Here is a 16,296-nt window from a genome sequence, read left to right on the forward strand (position 1 = left end):
TCTGTTGCTCTTATTTATACTCTATCCTCCCTACTACTACTTTTTTCTTTTGTTGGAGTACTTTAAAACATTCCAAGACATCTCACTCACTTCTAAATTTTTCAGTAAAAATCTCTAACACATATAGACTAATATTATAATCATAACCACAATTTTATTGTTACACCAGAAAAATTGATAATTGCCCAATATTATCTAATAATTCATGTTCAGTTTTTCCCAATTGTCTCGAAATGTCTTTTTACAGTTGGTGTATTTAAATCAGGATCTAAACAAGATCTACATATTGCATTTGGTTGGTAGGTTTCTTAAGTGTCTCTCTCTTCAAAGTTAAATAGTCTTTTCTATTGAAGTAATTTATATTTTCCCTGGCTCCTAAAATAGGCATCAGGTTTCTAAACAGAAGGAAAAAGCCTTAGCTAAAGAGCCACATATTAGATATTCATACTGGTCTAAGAAAACCAATAAATTGAATAAATTAATTTGAATAAATTAACAGTGCGCATTCAGAACAGAATTGTAGCTTTTAGTCAGAACTATGTGAACCAGAGGCAAACATCTGCCAAGATTAAGTCAGGTTTGTTGTTTTTTAAAATTTATACAGCATAATGTATATTTTTCTCCAAGTTCACTTAGTTTTAATCTCGATATTAAAGTACATTACCAAGCTTCCTAATTTAAAAAAAAGGCATAAAAAGTTCCCATTGTTTTAGAGTCTTCCTTATACCTACTAATAGTATCTTATTTTTGTCTTCACTTAGTGTAAAAGAGAACTGCAACAATCAGATGACTAGAAGGCAAAAGCTTCGGCACAAAGCAAGACAACTGTCAGAAATTACTTTCTTCCTGTTGGAGTCAACTTGAGTGTTGGCAGTTTCCAAGTGTTGGTTCCAAACCTGGGGAATGCCTGTGATGAAATTCAAAACTACCCCACCCCACAGAGGGCAAGGAGAAACTGAAGAGAGAGGCAGACCACTCCAGACTGGTAGGTGTTTGGTTTTTTTTCTTTTTTTAGGACTGGTGTCCTTTTTTTAGTTTTTGTTTTCTTTTAATATTTTATTTATTTATTTTTAGATAAAGAGGGAGAGAAACATCCATCAGCTGCTTCTCGCTTGCACCCCTACCGGGGACCAAACCCACAACCCAAGCATGTGCCCTGATTGGGAATCGAACCAGTGACCTTCTGGTTCACAGCCTGGCATTCAATCCACTGAGCCACACCAGCTAGGGCTAGGTGGCAGTTTTAATAAGCAAGGGAACTTATATAGGAGGCTTGTCTTGGGCAGCTGAAAGACAACTAGATCTCTGCACCCACCAGCTAGAATCTTAGAAGTTTATATGGAGCCCTTAGCAGGGTTCAGTCAGGAATCCAGTCCAGATGGTCTCAACAACACATTCCTCTCTCAAGGCTGCATCCTTGAAAAGGCTCCTCATGTAGAATGGCGAGCAGAGTGTACATCCCAAGGAAAGGCGATGGGGTGGTGAGCTTCCAATTGCCTGGGTCCAACTGAGGGCTCAGCCAGCAGGCATGCTCTCTTAATGACCTTCTTCAACACTGAGGAGAAAGTTGAAGGCTTTGGTGAAAATCGTCATCCATCTCCAAGAGGACACCTTAAGTAACTGTTGTAGAATGTCATCACATAAAGCACAGAGGTTGGAGAGCTGTTTCAAACTGACCTTTAGGAAAGTGCAGTTTCAAAGAGGTGCAAGAAAACCAAACACACAGGCAGCCAAGATAGGTGTGTCTCCAAAGAAAAACGAGGTGTCTCCAGTCTGTTTGACAGCAGATGTTAGCACTCCTTGGCCTCTCTGTATATCTGTGCTTCCCCTTCTCAGAGGTGGCTCGGGGGAGGCTCTCCTCTGGTCAGGAGAATCCTAGTCAGTGTTCCCTAAGACACCTTCCAGGAAGGATCAAACTGAAGAGAAAATGAATTCATGGAGCAAACCAAAACCATGGCTTTGTCACAGTAAAGAATTGTCACTCTTCAACTGACAATATGAAAGCACTGCAGGAAGCAGCTTCTTTTTGAGGAGGGCAATGTAAGCCAGCATATCTGCCCCTTGTTTTGCTGAGAGTTCATGATCAGCATTACATTTCTGTTTCCTTAAAATGTTCATCATTTTTGCTGATAAATAATGTTGCCTGTTGTCTACATCGGTACCTCTCCTCTTGAACCTCTCCATGTGTTATCAATGACATTGACATTTAAGAGCGCACCAGAAAATTTGACATGAGCTATCACTACCAGGGACTCACTGTGTATAATGGCAGCCCCCAGCCACCTTCCCAGTAACTGGGCTCCAAGGTAGCAGCCATCCTGCTGGGGCCGAACTTTGCTACTCAAGTCTCTTTTAATCATACAATGCCCCCTCTTTTTTGTTGCTGGTCTCATTTTGATTTAGTTTTATACCATTTATTTGTTGAAGACACTAGGTAATTTGTCATGTGGGGAAAATGGCATTTTAGAGACCACAATCTGACCATTAGGGGTACTCATTGCTCCTAGATTGCTATCAATTCTATTGCTTTCCAGTGAACAGAGTAAGGAAATACTTATTTGTTAGAAAGAGTAAACAATCAACAGGTCAAACCAATATTTTAAATTCAAATTAAATATTAAGTAGTTTTCACTCCTTAGTTTTTAAACACACATACTTTTTTCCCCTCTTGTACCAAAAATGTTGGTTCCTAATGACCTTTGCTTTATTCTATTATATATAATAGTTATAAAATATCAAAATTATTACTAACAGTAAGTCTACTGGGTACTACTTAAGATTTATTTGTATTTTCTTGTCCTTAAGATTTATCTCGCTATACACTGTACGGCTAATATACTATGTTTCAAAGTGACTTGAAAGATTTCTTTGTTTGGTTATGACACAACTTGATAGACAAATAGGTTTGCTTTTATTCAGTTTTTTAAAGTGATTCCTTCTGTTCTCTTGTAATTAAATTTGTTTTTCAAGTTATTTGTCTATTTGTCAGTTGTCTTTCAATGAGGACCCTGCCTGCAACCCAGGCATGTGCCTTGACTGGGAATTGAACCAGCAACCTTTCAGTTCGCAGGCCAGCGCTTAATCCACTGAGCCACATCAGCCAGGGCTTTGTGTTTTCTTAACGTTCTTTTTTAAATGAATATTATTATATATTTTTATTTATTGACTTTAGAGAGAGAAGAAGGGAGAGAGAGAGAAACATGGATTTGTCGTTCCATTTATTTATTTATTCATTGGTTGCTTTTGTATGTGCCCTGGCTGGGATTGAACCCTTAACCTTGGTGTATTGGGATGATGCTCTTACCAACTGAGCTGTTCAGCCAGGGCCAAACCAACTCTTTATCATAGTTAGTAAATGTCCTTTGTTTCTTGTTTTACTTAATTTTTTAAACCAAAAACAGTTCTTAATTTTTCTCAGCTACTATATAATTGAATAGTTTTCAATTTGACTATCAGTGTGATTAATTAGATTGATGGATTTCCTAAGTTTGAACTATCCTTAAGGGCCCAAAATAAATTCTGTTTTTAGTTTATTCTCAGGTGGTTAATAGTTTTTGTTGCTATTGTGAAGGGAGTCTTATTTTCTATTACATTTCCTAATTGGTTATTTCTGGCATATAGAAAAGCTATTGATTTTTATATGTTGAGCTTATATGTGGTCACCTTGCTAAATTCTCTTATTAGTTCTAGTAGTTTGTCAATTGATTTTCTTATGTTTTTCTATGTAAGCAATAGTGTCATCTGCAAATAATCACCATTTGCCTCTTCTTTTCTAATCTTTCTAATAAGAAATAATGTTTATGATCTCTTCTTGCTTTCCTTCTTATCTTGAATTAGAATATCTGATACCATTTTGAATAGTAGTGGTGGATAAAGGTCCTTCTTGCCTTGTTTCTGACTTCGATTGGAATGTGTCTATTGTTTCACCATTAAGTATGGCATTTGCTATAGGTTTTATCATTGTTTCATTAAAAGCAAACAGTATGTCAAATATAGGCTATTGTTTTCCTACTTTGGTAGGGATTTTTTAAAATAACATTAATGGGTATTAAATTTAAGATAATATTTTTATTTTTACTGTATTAACATAATAAGTTAAATTGACATATATTCTAATGTTGAACCATCTTAGCAATGCTGGAATAAATCCTCTTTGGACTTGATGAACTATTCTTTCAATACACTGTTGAATTTAATATGTTAACATTTTAATTAGGATTTTTGCTTCATTGTTAATACATAGAATCATGTATATATTTTGCTCTCACTGTTCTTGTCTGGCTTTGTTTTCAGGATTTGCTAGTCAGTAAAATGTATTGGATGGTTTTCCATTTTTCCTTTTCTTTCTTCTTTTTTAATGAATGACAACTTATTTTTTTACTAAGTGTATTTTTCCCCTAAGGCTAATAAAAAATGATTACTAATCTTATTTTTAAAAATACAACATCTAAATTAAAAAATGTGGTAACTATATTTACTCATTAAATACTATTTATAAAACAACTTGAAAACTTCCAGCATGCATGTCTAATGTCAGAACAATGGACTCAAGACCAAGTATACATGTTACATGCATCAAGGCTAGATTAGAAATGATCTTAGTTATCATCATCATTGTCATCATCTTTATGTTTTCTTTTAATGCATTTGATGATTCATTGGAAGTATTTTGTGATGATACCATATTAGTGATAATAATGTTTTTGGACCCCATTAATGATGGATTAATTGGAACATTCTGAACTGTTCATGTTACAGGAATTCATGCTTTTAGAGCTGGTGACTGAAGTGGGCATCTGTATGGTAAATCTGTCTGTTAGTAACTGAACCAACACTTAACCATGGAACTTTTCTTTCCACAGAAGTAGATGTTTTTTGTAAAGACTTAAGTCTATCATTTGGAGCAGTGAGGCAATATCTATCAAGTGGCAATTTAGGGCTTGAATATGGCTTGATCAATGGCAAAGGGGTTTGATTTCTTTGCCTTGCAAAGTCAAATTTTAAAAATATCTTGAGAGAGGAGAGGTTAAAAGCTGGTCAGCACAACATTTGATTGCCAAAAGCACATCATCTGCATCAATGGTAGCTTTCTTAGCATGGCTTAAATAAAATTTTGCATCATTTAGAATTGTGGTCACAAGTTGGAAGGCACATTCCAACATTTGATTTATGACTTTTGCCTCTACTATTCTGTAGTCCCCACGTCCTGCAGGATTTGTGTTGTCATCTGCACATCTTTCATATGCTCTTGGGAAAAGTCATCTTGGCATATTCCATGATATCTGGTGATCAGATATTGAGCTAAGTCATCCATGTGAGTGTATTTCAGTTCTGGTCTTCATGCAAGTTCTCTGCCTAGCACAGTTTTTCTACCCCTGGTGTGCCCTGCCTATCTCATCCTCCAGCCCCACCCTGCCATGCATCGTGATCAGGATGCTCTGGCCTATTCTTATTTTCCTTTTTTTAAACTTATTTTTTTATTGTTGTTCTACTACTGTTGCCCCATTTTCCCCCTGTTGCTCTCCCCCTTGTTTTCTTAAGTAGTTTTTATAAGGTGGAATTATGTATTCTTCAAAGGTGTTTCTCTATTAGGCTCTTATATTATGCTACACTCATAAATTGAATTCAGGAAATTTTCAACTTCTTATATATTCTAAAGGCAACTGGAATAAATGAGTGCAAGAGTTCCCAGCGTGGACCAGCTGGGTGAGCACTGCAGAGCCAGCTCCTCCAAGGACTGGCATTGGGATCTGATGCCACCTGCAGTCTGGTAGGGGAAGTGCAGGAAGTGGCTCCTGGAAGGGTTGAGAGAGGCATCCTTTTCCCGCCTTTATCCCTATCCCTAACTCGGTTTCCCCAAAGGATGAGAAGCCCTGGACCAGTCATTCTGGGGGATTTCCAATGGTAGTAGCTAAGGTGGCACTCCAAGGATGGGAACACACTTCATATCATGGCCAAGACAGGATGACATACAATTGCCCTTAGTATAAAACCCACACTGACCATAGCCCCCAATGCCTAACCCTGATTTTAAGTCTTCCTATTTTCCTCTTCCTCACTCAACACCAACCATAATCTCCTTTTTTATTTCTGTTCCCTGAACATATAGAATCGCTTTTGTTTAGGTGCTTTGCACTTGCTATTCCTCCTGCCTTGAAACGTTCCTTCCACAGGTAGTTTGTGGAGGTTTCCATCATTTAAACTCAGCTCAGATTTTAGCTCCTCAGGGAAACCTTCTCTGACCACACTCCATAAGGTAGTCCCCTACCCTATTATGCTATTTTTTTTCATAGCTCTTGTCACCATCAGAAGTTACATTATCTATTTTGTTTATTTACTCAATGTTTCTCTTCCTCCATTAGATATAAGCCCCACCAGGAGATATTTGTTTCTCTTTCACCCACAGCATCCTTGGAATCTAGAACAATGCCTGACAATGCATATGTTTATGTACCATGATCCTTGTCCTTACAAAAACGAGTCTATTAATTACACAGTGAATTAACTGTAAGTAGAGTCAAGTGTTTGAGGCAGAGGTGCAGGACCCTCTTCTCTGCTCTGTGTACTTCTGATTCCAAAGACCATTCCCTTATCCTGTGGGCAATTTCTGCCCCAATAGTCTGGCTTCCCCTGGAAACTTTTTAGAGCTCAGAGGATTCACCTAGGAATAAGGCCTTGGGTACAGGGCAAGGTTTGTACCTCCAGGCCCAGTTCTCAAAGTTTTGGGGTCTGGCTAGGCTTGGGGCTGCAGCTGCTTTATACCCCCCAAGCCACAAGAGGCTACATTGATAGCCAACTGTGGGGGTTGTCTGCTCCTCTGGTCCCTACTTGGATCTTTAGCAGGCCTTAGCTTGGGGTCTATTCTCTATAATTAATGCCTTCGTAAGTGCCACTTGATTCCCAATTGTCAATGTCCTTCTTGTTTCCAGGCTATTTTACAGAAGCTGAAGCTGGGAGCTGCTTACATTATTCCATTTGCTCTTCTTCATGACCTCCTGTTCTAGAAGTTTCTCTCTCCAGGGAGATCAGGAGTTTCTTCCCCCGAGAGATACTTCTTTCAGCTGCTCCCTGCTAGGGGCCCTGTTTTGAGTCCTCTTTGTAATTCACTGTAATGCAGTTAGCTCTGGGACTAGTTACGTTTCAGGAAGCTGGGCTCCAGGAAAGCCCCATGAGGCACCAACCTACAGACACCTCCATTGAAGGCGGTGCAAATGAGGATCCAGATTTCACTCCATCTTGGCAGCCGCCTCATAGCCCCCCCTTGTCTGGTTTATCTCATTTCCAATACTTAGCAAAGTGCCTAGTGCCTAGTACATACTTAACACTTAATGAACAGGGTAAATTAATACCACTAATTCATGTAATAAAAAAATTAAATGCGCCAGGCACGGTGCTAATGTTTTACATAGATTATTAGTATTTCATTTAAGCAGATACCATTACAATTTCCATTTTACAAACGAAGAAATGGGCTCAGAGAAATTAACTGACTGTAAGTCACAAAGCTCGGCGCACTCTTTCATTGCCCGAAATGCAACGGAGCAATGTAGAGAGAAAATGTCAGAAAGCGGGTAGTGCAGGAACACAGCCGGGCTGGTGGGAGCCAAGGACCAAGACACTCTCCCTGCGATCAACTGCTTTCACGCTGTGTTGCGGGAGGGACCCATTATGAATAAGCACAGACCGGAAGTGTTCCTATCGGCCGCATTTCTAATGCACACGACCGGAAGTTTCTGTCCGAGGGTTCGCAGGGATAGGGGAGCGGCGTTGGAGGCCGCTGGGACCTACAGGTGCGGAGGCGCTGGGACTTAGGAGGCAGATGGGGCCGTTAGGGAGACCCAAGCGGTGGGACGCAGGCAGAACCTGGACCTGATCTGGGCCACCCTCCTAGCGGCTTGCCTCTTCACCCTGCCCCCACTAGGGCTGAAGTGGCACTGCACCCCCCTACCCCCTCATCTGAGCCTGGTCCCTCCTCAGACACTGACCCTTGACCTCGGGGCGCTCCCCCATCAGGCGCGATGGCTACGGGCGCAGATGTGCGGGACATTCTAGAACTTGGGGGTCCAGAAGGGGAAGCAGCCTCCGGGACCATCAGCAAGAAGGACATTATCAATCCGGACAAGGTAGCGGGGGCGCCTGAGAGCATGGGGTAGCGGGAGTGAAGGGGTAGGGAGGAGTGACAACGGTGAGATGGCTGAGATGATGGGGTGCTACAATTCCAGTGAGATGGGCGGTAAGAGTGTAACATGGCGGGACAGAAAAGATGTGCTGCCTTGATGAGATGGGACGGAGGAGGTGGGACACCCGTGGGAAATGGTGATGACCCAAGAGAGTGTGACACTTGTAGAATATTGGGTGGGTGCCCCAAGTCAGTGTGACATTCTGAGAGATGGTGGGAAAGTAACTTCTATTTTGACAGGTTGGGACCCTACCCAGGTGAGGTGAGGCTGGTGAGGGGAATGACCTCCTCAGACTGGGGCTGCCCTTGTGCGCGGGTTTTTGTGCCTTCATTATTCGTCATAGTGTGTATGCGTGTTATAGTACCTGTAGGTGCTGGTTTGTTCAGGATTGAGCTGGGATAAAGAATTTTCAGGAAAGGGAGACTAGGCTTTCGTTGCTCTCCTGTGGTTTCCCTTTGCAGAAAAAGTCCAAGAAGTCCTCTGAGACACTGACCTTCAAGAGGCCCGAGGGCATGCACCGGGAGGTCTACGCACTGCTTTACTCTGACAAGAAGCAAGTATTAGAATCCCAAGTCCTCTCCCCACCCGTCCTCTGACCCACTTGCATGTCCCTAACTCAGTTTTCTCTGCCAATTCTCTCCTGTATCTCCTCCCCAGCCAGGGCTCCTGCTTGGTTAGTAGGAGGCAGGAGGAGCTCAGATTTCTCACTCCAGGACCTGACTTCCTGGGTAGACTGGGGCCCAATGGCCCTCTCCACACATTCTGACTGTAACCCCTCACGTCCCTAAACCTTGCTGCCAGGGATGCACCCCCACTGCTACCTAGTGACACCGGTCAAGGCTACCGCACAGTGAAGGCCAAGCTGGGCTCCAAGAAGGTGCGACCCTGGAAGTGGATGCCATTCACTAACCCAGCTCGTAAGGATGGAGCTATGTTCTTCCACTGGCGACGAGCAGCTGAGGAAGGCAAAGACTACCCCTTCGCCAGGTTCAATAAGGTGAGCCGCCACCATCTGGACATAGGCCAAGGTTTCCCACACGCTTTGAGCCACCTGAGTGGGCTCTAGGGGCAGGCTCAAGCCTTTGTTTGAACCATGGTTACCCACTCAGTCCTCATGGCACATACCTGCAGGGTGGGACTCTGGGTCTTTTCTGCCATGGGATCCTGTCCTTTCCTAGACCTTCTCTGGTTTTTGGTCTTGGGTCTTCAAATGTTGCTATTCTTTGGAGCTGTGTCCTAGGTGCTCTACTTTTCTCACTCTACATTTTGTCCCTGGTTGTGTCTCATTCACTCTGTGGGTTCAGCTACCCTCTGTATGTGACTGATCCCAACGTAATATCTCCAATCCAGAGTAACAGTTCCTACTTATCCAATCTTTGCTTAACGTCTCTCCCTGAAGGTCCCATAAGTGCTTCAGTTCAAGTAGGTTCTCTCTATTCCCTACCCCCAAACCTGTTCCCCATATAAATAATGCACCACCATCCATGCAGTTGCCCAAACCAGAAACTTGGGAATCATTCTTGACTTAGTTTCTCCCTTTGCTCTCAACATTATTTCAATCAACAATGGGACCAAAAAAGTAGGTAGACAGGTAGAAACATGTAAGCAAATAAATTAGGTTCTTTCAGATAAGAGCCATCAACAAAATGAAACTAAGAAATGAATGTGATATGAAATGAGATAAAGGATGACCTCATTAGATAGGGTGGCCAGGGAGGGCTTCTCTGAGAAGGTGGCATTTAAGCTAGACTTGAGAGATCATCAGAGTCCTACTGATTCTGCTCCCATGATAAATCATGTCTTCTGTTTTTCATCCTCTATGTCAGCACCCTAGTCCGTCTTGAATTATCTCTGGTTTAGATTGAGGCTCAGATGGGGCTGGGCCTTACTCAGACTCAGCCAGCCAATGACAAGCAAAGCTGCACTGGGCTAGGATTTTCTAGGCCACTGCTTAGGCTGCTATACAATATGATCTTGCATTCCCTGCCTCCTACAGCAGTCTAGACTTTGAGTCTGAAAGCACTGGGGGCTTAAATCCAGGACTCCCAAGTCCCGACTTCTTTTCCCCCAGCCCAATATATCCCACTGCACCTGGGCTCCTCCCCTGATGGCTCACAGGCTTCTCAGACTCAGTGCGTCCAGGTGTGACCCATTCTTCTCCCCTGTGCCCCATACCTGGTTTCCTCCATCTCGCCACCATCCTTAGGCCCTTCAGGTCCTGAGGAGGAAGAGGTCGGAGATGCAAGATTGAAAAGGGGCAACGAAGAAGTGAGGCATTTGAGGCAATGGGAGGGAAGGTTGGATGAGAGAGACAATTAGAAGTGAAGACAAACGAATGATCAAGTTGAGTAAGTACTGCTCCATGCCAAGCCAAGCCAAGCCAGGCCCTAGACATTGAGGACACAAATGAATCAGACACAGTATCTGCCCTCAAGAAACTCTCAATATGGTTGAGGAGAGGGCCAGGAGAGGCACAGACAATTATAGTTTGGTAGGATACATGCTATATTGGGAGGGCCCGAAGGTCGTGGAAGCTTTCTGCGGAAGTTAGAGTTTAAGTTGTCTTAAAGGATATCACCAGATGATACTAGGAAAGCAGTGCAGTGATTTTTTTCAGGCAAGAGCAACAGCACGAGGAAAAGGCACATGTTAAAGAGCCATCGTGTGTGGGATGGTGTGGGTGTTTCCTGTAGATGGAGCCTAAAGCCCAAGGTAGAGCATGGTGGGGGATGAGAGGCCGGGTTTGGCCGGGTTTGCCAACGAGGCTCAGGAATTTGGGCTTTGCCCTGATGTCTTTGGGTAGTCACTGACAGATTTGAAGTAGAGCAGTGTCAGGATCAAATTTCAGCTTTAGAAAGATCATGGTCACTACAGGTGGAGAATGAAGCCAGAGTTAAGTGAACAGATGATCTTCCCTCCAACAATGCTCATCCTTGGAGTCCTGCTCTTAGTTCGCGGCTCCCCAGCTGCCCTCTTGCTCAAGCCAGAAACACAGGAGTCACCTGTGACAGCACTTTCCTCACCCCTCTCGTCCAGTTGTCAGTTCCTCTGGTTTTTAACCTAAAGCCTGTCAAGCATGTGCCCTTTTCTCTACCTTCCACTTGTGCTGCTTTAATTCAGGCCTCCTCACTTCTCACCTCGATGATCTCTAAAACCTGCCAACTAGTTTCCCAGGCCCTTATTTCACCCCATCTGTTCTCTCTGCTGCCAGGCGCACTATGCAAAAGCAAAGCGTGACCATTTCACTCTTTTCTTTAAAACTAACCTTATTGGCTTCAGTCGCCATGAGGGCACACAAGGCTGATGCTTTGCGTGCCTTTCCTTGTCTCACCCTAACGTGCCCCTAACTAAGCTCCTACACATTAGGCTGTTTCATCACTGCATTTGTGTCAGCCCCTCTGCCTAGCATTTTGTCTACCGTCTTCCCTCAGCAGTTCACTTCTGCTTAACCTTAAGACTGAACTAGGCCTCATTTACCTCTACCTTGACCAACTCTGTTCCCAGGTCGGATCAGGTGTCACTCATTACACCTTAGGCATACCTTTGTCATCAAACTTGCTACATTGTTTTTTTAGCTGGTCTGTGAGCTCTGAGAGGTAAGATCCCTGTCCATCTTATTTGCACTGTGTCCCCAGCATAGGTGTAGCAGGCCCATGATAGGTGTTTGTTGAGTGAATGAATGGCTCCCTCGCTTGGCAGTGATCTTGAGAGCAGGACTGGCTACACAGTGCCTCAATAGTTTAATTAAATGGAATTGACATGCACAGGATGGATACTTAACCAAGCTTGGAAAATCAGACTCCCCAGAGGAGATGAGAAGTTATCTAGGTAGAAGGAATGTGGAAGTTGGAAGGCATCTCAGGCAAGAACAGAGAGAGGGGAAGAGTCTGATATGTTACAGACGATGCTAGGCACTTGGCTGGGCTTAGGGTCCATGAGGCACAATGGCTGCAGAGAGAGACATCTTTTGCCCCTGTGTTCACTGATTGATTCAGTAAAGATTCATTGATACCTGTGTAGTGCCTGGTTCTGTGCTGAACCCTAAAGGTAGGAAGTAAACCAGACCACCCTTGCTCTGGAAGAGTTTGCAGATTATCTTTTAAGGTACTTTTATAGTAGTGAGGAGCCTTTGAGGGGTTTAAAAATGGATGGCTGGATGATGTGAACACATATATATTCTAGAACAGTGCTTAGATTCAGCAGTGTGTAATTACTGTAAAATTGTTATAAAGGTTTCTAAAGGCTTACTCTCAATTTCCTTCCTTACCATACACCAGTGATAACAGTTTGCAAACAGCACTGGCCTGTGGGCTGTCCCTGAAGTAGCTCTGTTCAGAAATCCCATCTTGGCTGTGGATGGAGAATTGCTTGGGGGAGGATTGAATGGAGGCAGGGACACCAGGGGAGGCTATTTCTGTGGTCTAGGAAAACGGTAGTGGTGATCTCGACTGGGGTGTGGCAGTGGAGAAGTGGCAAGAGAGATTCAAGAGGTAAAAGCCACAGATTTGCGGGGGGGCGGGGCGGTTAAGGGTAAAGGTAGGAATTAAAGATGCCTCCCAGGTTTCTGGCTTGGGCACCTGGGTGAAGTGATGGTTTCATTGACTGAGATCTGGACTGGAGGAGATGGAAGTTCGAGGGAGGGCGATGAGCTCAGACTGAACATACCACGTTTTTTAGTCTTTTTAAGTTCAGGTATAATTGCCATATGACATTATTAGTTTAAGGTGTACAACATAATGATTCAATATTTGTATATACTGTGAAATGATTACCACAATAAATCTTGTTAATATCTGCCACATATTAATATCTTGTTAATGTCTGAACATATTGTGTATGGACCTCCATAGATGTTCAAGAGGCAGCTGGAATTAAGGGTCTTGAGAACACGTTCAAAGCCCTGTGGTGTTTGATAGAGAAACTTCCCTGGTCCAACCTAGCATTGACTTCTTGGAGTTTGACTTCTTCTTGGGGTCTCTATTTGTCCCTGAGGGAGGTCTGGGGAAGCAGGATTCAGAGAAGGGGAAGGGAGAGGGAAAGAGGGAGAGAAACATCAATGTGCAGATCTGGCCCATGCATGTGCCCTGACTGGGAATCAAACTGGCAGCGACCTTTTGACCTTTGGGTTCACAGGCCTGCACTCAATCCACTGAGGCATGTCACACCAGCCAGGGCAGGGACCCTTTCTTTAGAAAGCTTTGTGAACTTGACCAGCTTTGGGGGATCTGCAAGTCTCACTGTTACCACTGGGTGGCAGGAGAGCTTCAGACAAGTGTTCCATAGACTTGGGAAGCCTGCGCCTTGCTCCAGTATTTAGCCATCTGCTCTACTCCACAGAAGGGCTTACAGGTGGGCCTCTCACCATAACCATGGGGGCAGGAGCACGTGTGCTGTTACGAGGGCTCTGGAGCTGAAGGCATGGTGAAGTGGCTCCTGGAGTGAATGCAGAGGCAGGCTGCACCCTAGAGCCAGCCTGGGCCTCTGGTCAAGCAGAGTTTCTTCCCTCACTCTGGAAACACCATCTCCAGGCCACCCTGTGCAAGGCCCCAGACAGTAAATTTGCTTTTGTCTAGCCCAGGGATTGGCACTAAGCAGGAGGGGCTGTGCTCACATGAGATGTGATATGGGCATCACTTGTGCCCCTCTGTGCCACTAGACGGTGCAAGTCCCCGTGTATTCAGAGCAAGAGTACCAACTCTATCTTCATGACGACGCTTGGACCAAAGCAGAAACTGACCACCTCTTTGATCTCAGCCGCCGCTTTGACCTTCGTTTTGTAGTTATCCATGACCGGTATGACCACCAGCAGTTCAAGGTGAGCTTATACTATGCATTTGCATGTGTGCCCAACCCCTGGGCCTAGCAGGCCCACTACTCTTCACGCCATCCCTTCCACTTACCTCTGAGTGATACCCACCCCCCCTCCGTCTTTATCCTCAGAAGCGCTCTGTGGAGGATTTGAAGGAGCGGTACTACCACATCTGTGCCAAGCTTGCCAACGTGCGGGCCGTGCCAGGTACAGACCTTAAGATACCAGTATTTGATGCTGGGCATGAACGACGGCGAAAGGAACAGCTGGAGCGTCTCTACAACCGGACTCCAGAGCAGGTCAGCCCTGAGCCCACGAACTCTCCTCCATGCCCCAATACCCACTGACTCCATCCTCCATAGTCTTTCACCCTCAGGCGCCCCTATCTCCCACTGGTTGGTACCTGTGTGCCTGCCCCCGCCCAGTCCTACCCCTCATTGGCCTCCCTCCCTGCTCTCCATAGCTGTTCAAGTCCTCCATGATCTCTTATTTCTCAGATTCCCTCACAGACAGCCCAGTGCCCCTCCTTCTCCCTGTCTGCCCGAACTCCCCATGTGCCTGCACATGCTTCTTAGCATCTCTCACTTCCCCAGGTGGCAGAGGAGGAGTACCTGCTACAGGAGCTGCGCAAGATCGAGGCCCGGAAGAAGGAGCGGGAGAAGCGCAGTCAGGACCTGCAGAAGCTGATCACAGCAGCAGACACCACTGCAGAGCAGCGGCGCACCGAACGCAAGGCCCCCAAGAAGAAGCTCCCCCAGAAAAAGGAGGCTGAGAAGCCGGTGTGGAGACTAAATCAGCCCAGCTGAGGGTGGAGGGGTTGCCTGACACAGGGGGCCCCTAGTGGGAGGCTCTGAGAGACCTAGAGCTGGCAGTGTTCTGGGACTAACACTGGGCCCTCTCCCTTTAACACCTTGGTCTCCATAATTCCTTCTCCCCTAGGCTGTTCCTGAGACCGCTGGCATCAAGTTTCCAGACTTCAAGTCTGCAGGCGTCACACTGCGAAGCCAGAGGGTATGTGTCACCCTCAATGTGTTTGGGACCTGGGTGCTCTCTGGTCCAACGGCTGCAGGCTTCAGGGCTGGAGCAGTAGGAGAGGTGGTGCCATGTGCTGCAGAAGAGGTGGCTTCGGGGATGTGGCCAGGCCAAGGTCACAGCTTTCACTATATTCCACTTGCTGGCCGTTTCCTTTCCTGACCCAGAGCTGCCTCCAGGGGTTAACTTCTCTGGTACTCCCCCATTGCCTTTGGTCCCCTTCATTCTAAGCTGCTTGTGGGGCAGAGGGCTGAGCTGCTGTCATTGCAGATGAAGCTGCCAAGCTCCGTGGGACAGAAGAAAATCAAGGCCCTGGAACAGATGCTGCTGGAGCTGGGTGTGGGTGAGTGTGGAGGCTGGGCCCCTCAGGACAGGGGAGGGCACTTCCTGTTGCCAGCCTTCCAGCACACCCTGGCTCTGCCCCCATGCCTTCTACCCACCCACCTGCAGAGCTGAGCCCCACCCCCACGGAGGAACTGGTGCACATGTTCAATGAGCTGCGGAGTGACCTGGTGCTGCTCTACGAGCTCAAGCAGGCCTGTGCCAACTGCGAGTATGAGCTGCAGATGCTGCGGCACCGTCACGAGGCCCTGGCCCGGGCTGGCGTGCTGGGAGGCCCCGTCACACCAGTGTCAGGCCCGGCCCCGGCCTCTGCTGAGTCAGCAGTGCCTGAATCCAGTCTCGGCCCTGACCCCACCAAGGACACCATCATTGATGTGGTGGGTGCACCTCTCACACCCAATTCGGTAAGAGCAGGGACAGGCTGGAAGAGTGTGAACTGGTTCTGCATGTGAGCACGCGCACCTGTGTATAGATAGGCTCTGCTCCCTCTAGTGTCTGCAATGGGAATTGTCACTGAGGGGCTGAGACTGAGGGTGGCAGTGGGTGGCCAGTGTGAAACACCTGCACCAAGCTTGAATCAGGCCTCAGGGGCCATTGACCTCAACACCTTCTGTGTCTCCTCAGAGGAAGCGACGGGAATCGGCCTCGAGCTCCTCTTCTGTGAAGAAAGCCAAGAAGCCATGAGGGGCCACAAGGGGTGTGGGTAATGCTGCTGTGTAAATAGAGCTGCTGAGTTGTACTGGGCTGCTTCCTTTTCCTTCCCACTTCTGATGCCCCTGGCTGGGAGGGCGGACAGGAGGGGTCGCCACACCACTTTATGGGTGGCATTGGGGCTTACCTGCATCATGGATTCTCTTAGTAGCCCTCTAACCGTGAACCACTGCTCATGTTGCCCAAACACCTGTGCCCAGGAACACCTGAGGTTCTACACTC

The 16,296-nt window shown here is 45.7% G+C and overlaps 1 protein-coding gene and 2 pseudogenes across 4 annotated transcripts; 1 reads left to right on the forward strand and 2 right to left on the reverse strand.

The window, feature by feature from the left end:
- Positions 1-1,589: 1,589 nt before the first annotated feature.
- On the reverse strand, positions 1,590-2,317 carry LOC150014771 (metaxin-3 pseudogene; annotated as a pseudogene).
- A 2,281-nt stretch (positions 2,318-4,598) lies between these two features.
- On the reverse strand, positions 4,599-5,277 carry LOC150014772 (transcription initiation factor TFIID subunit 9-like; annotated as a pseudogene).
- Positions 5,278-7,714: 2,437 nt separating this feature from the next.
- Positions 7,715-16,102, forward strand: DMAP1 (DNA methyltransferase 1 associated protein 1). 4 transcript variants are annotated; one of them, XM_090269306.1, is made up of 11 exons: positions 7,715-7,790; positions 7,922-8,123; positions 8,642-8,733; positions 8,982-9,177; positions 13,837-13,995; positions 14,121-14,288; positions 14,583-14,768; positions 14,929-15,000; positions 15,292-15,364; positions 15,472-15,767; positions 15,988-16,102. In XM_090269306.1, exons 2-11 carry the CDS (start codon positions 8,019-8,021, stop codon positions 16,045-16,047), a joined length of 1,407 nt encoding a protein of 468 aa, XP_090125432.1. In that variant the 5' UTR covers positions 7,715-7,790; positions 7,922-8,018; the 3' UTR covers positions 16,048-16,102. The 4 variants fall into 4 exon arrangements, with proteins under 4 accessions (XP_090125432.1, XP_090125433.1, XP_090125435.1 ...); XM_090269307.1 differs by having other exon boundaries at positions 7,978-8,123; XM_090269309.1 differs by having other exon boundaries at positions 7,716-8,123; positions 15,472-15,740.
- The last annotated feature ends 194 nt before the right edge of the window (positions 16,103-16,296 follow it).

Source organism: Furipterus horrens, unplaced genomic scaffold (assembly GCF_987537825.1).
Source record: "Furipterus horrens unplaced genomic scaffold, mFurHor1.1.pri manual_scaffold_3, whole genome shotgun sequence".
NCBI lineage: Eukaryota > Metazoa > Chordata > Mammalia > Chiroptera > Furipteridae > Furipterus > Furipterus horrens.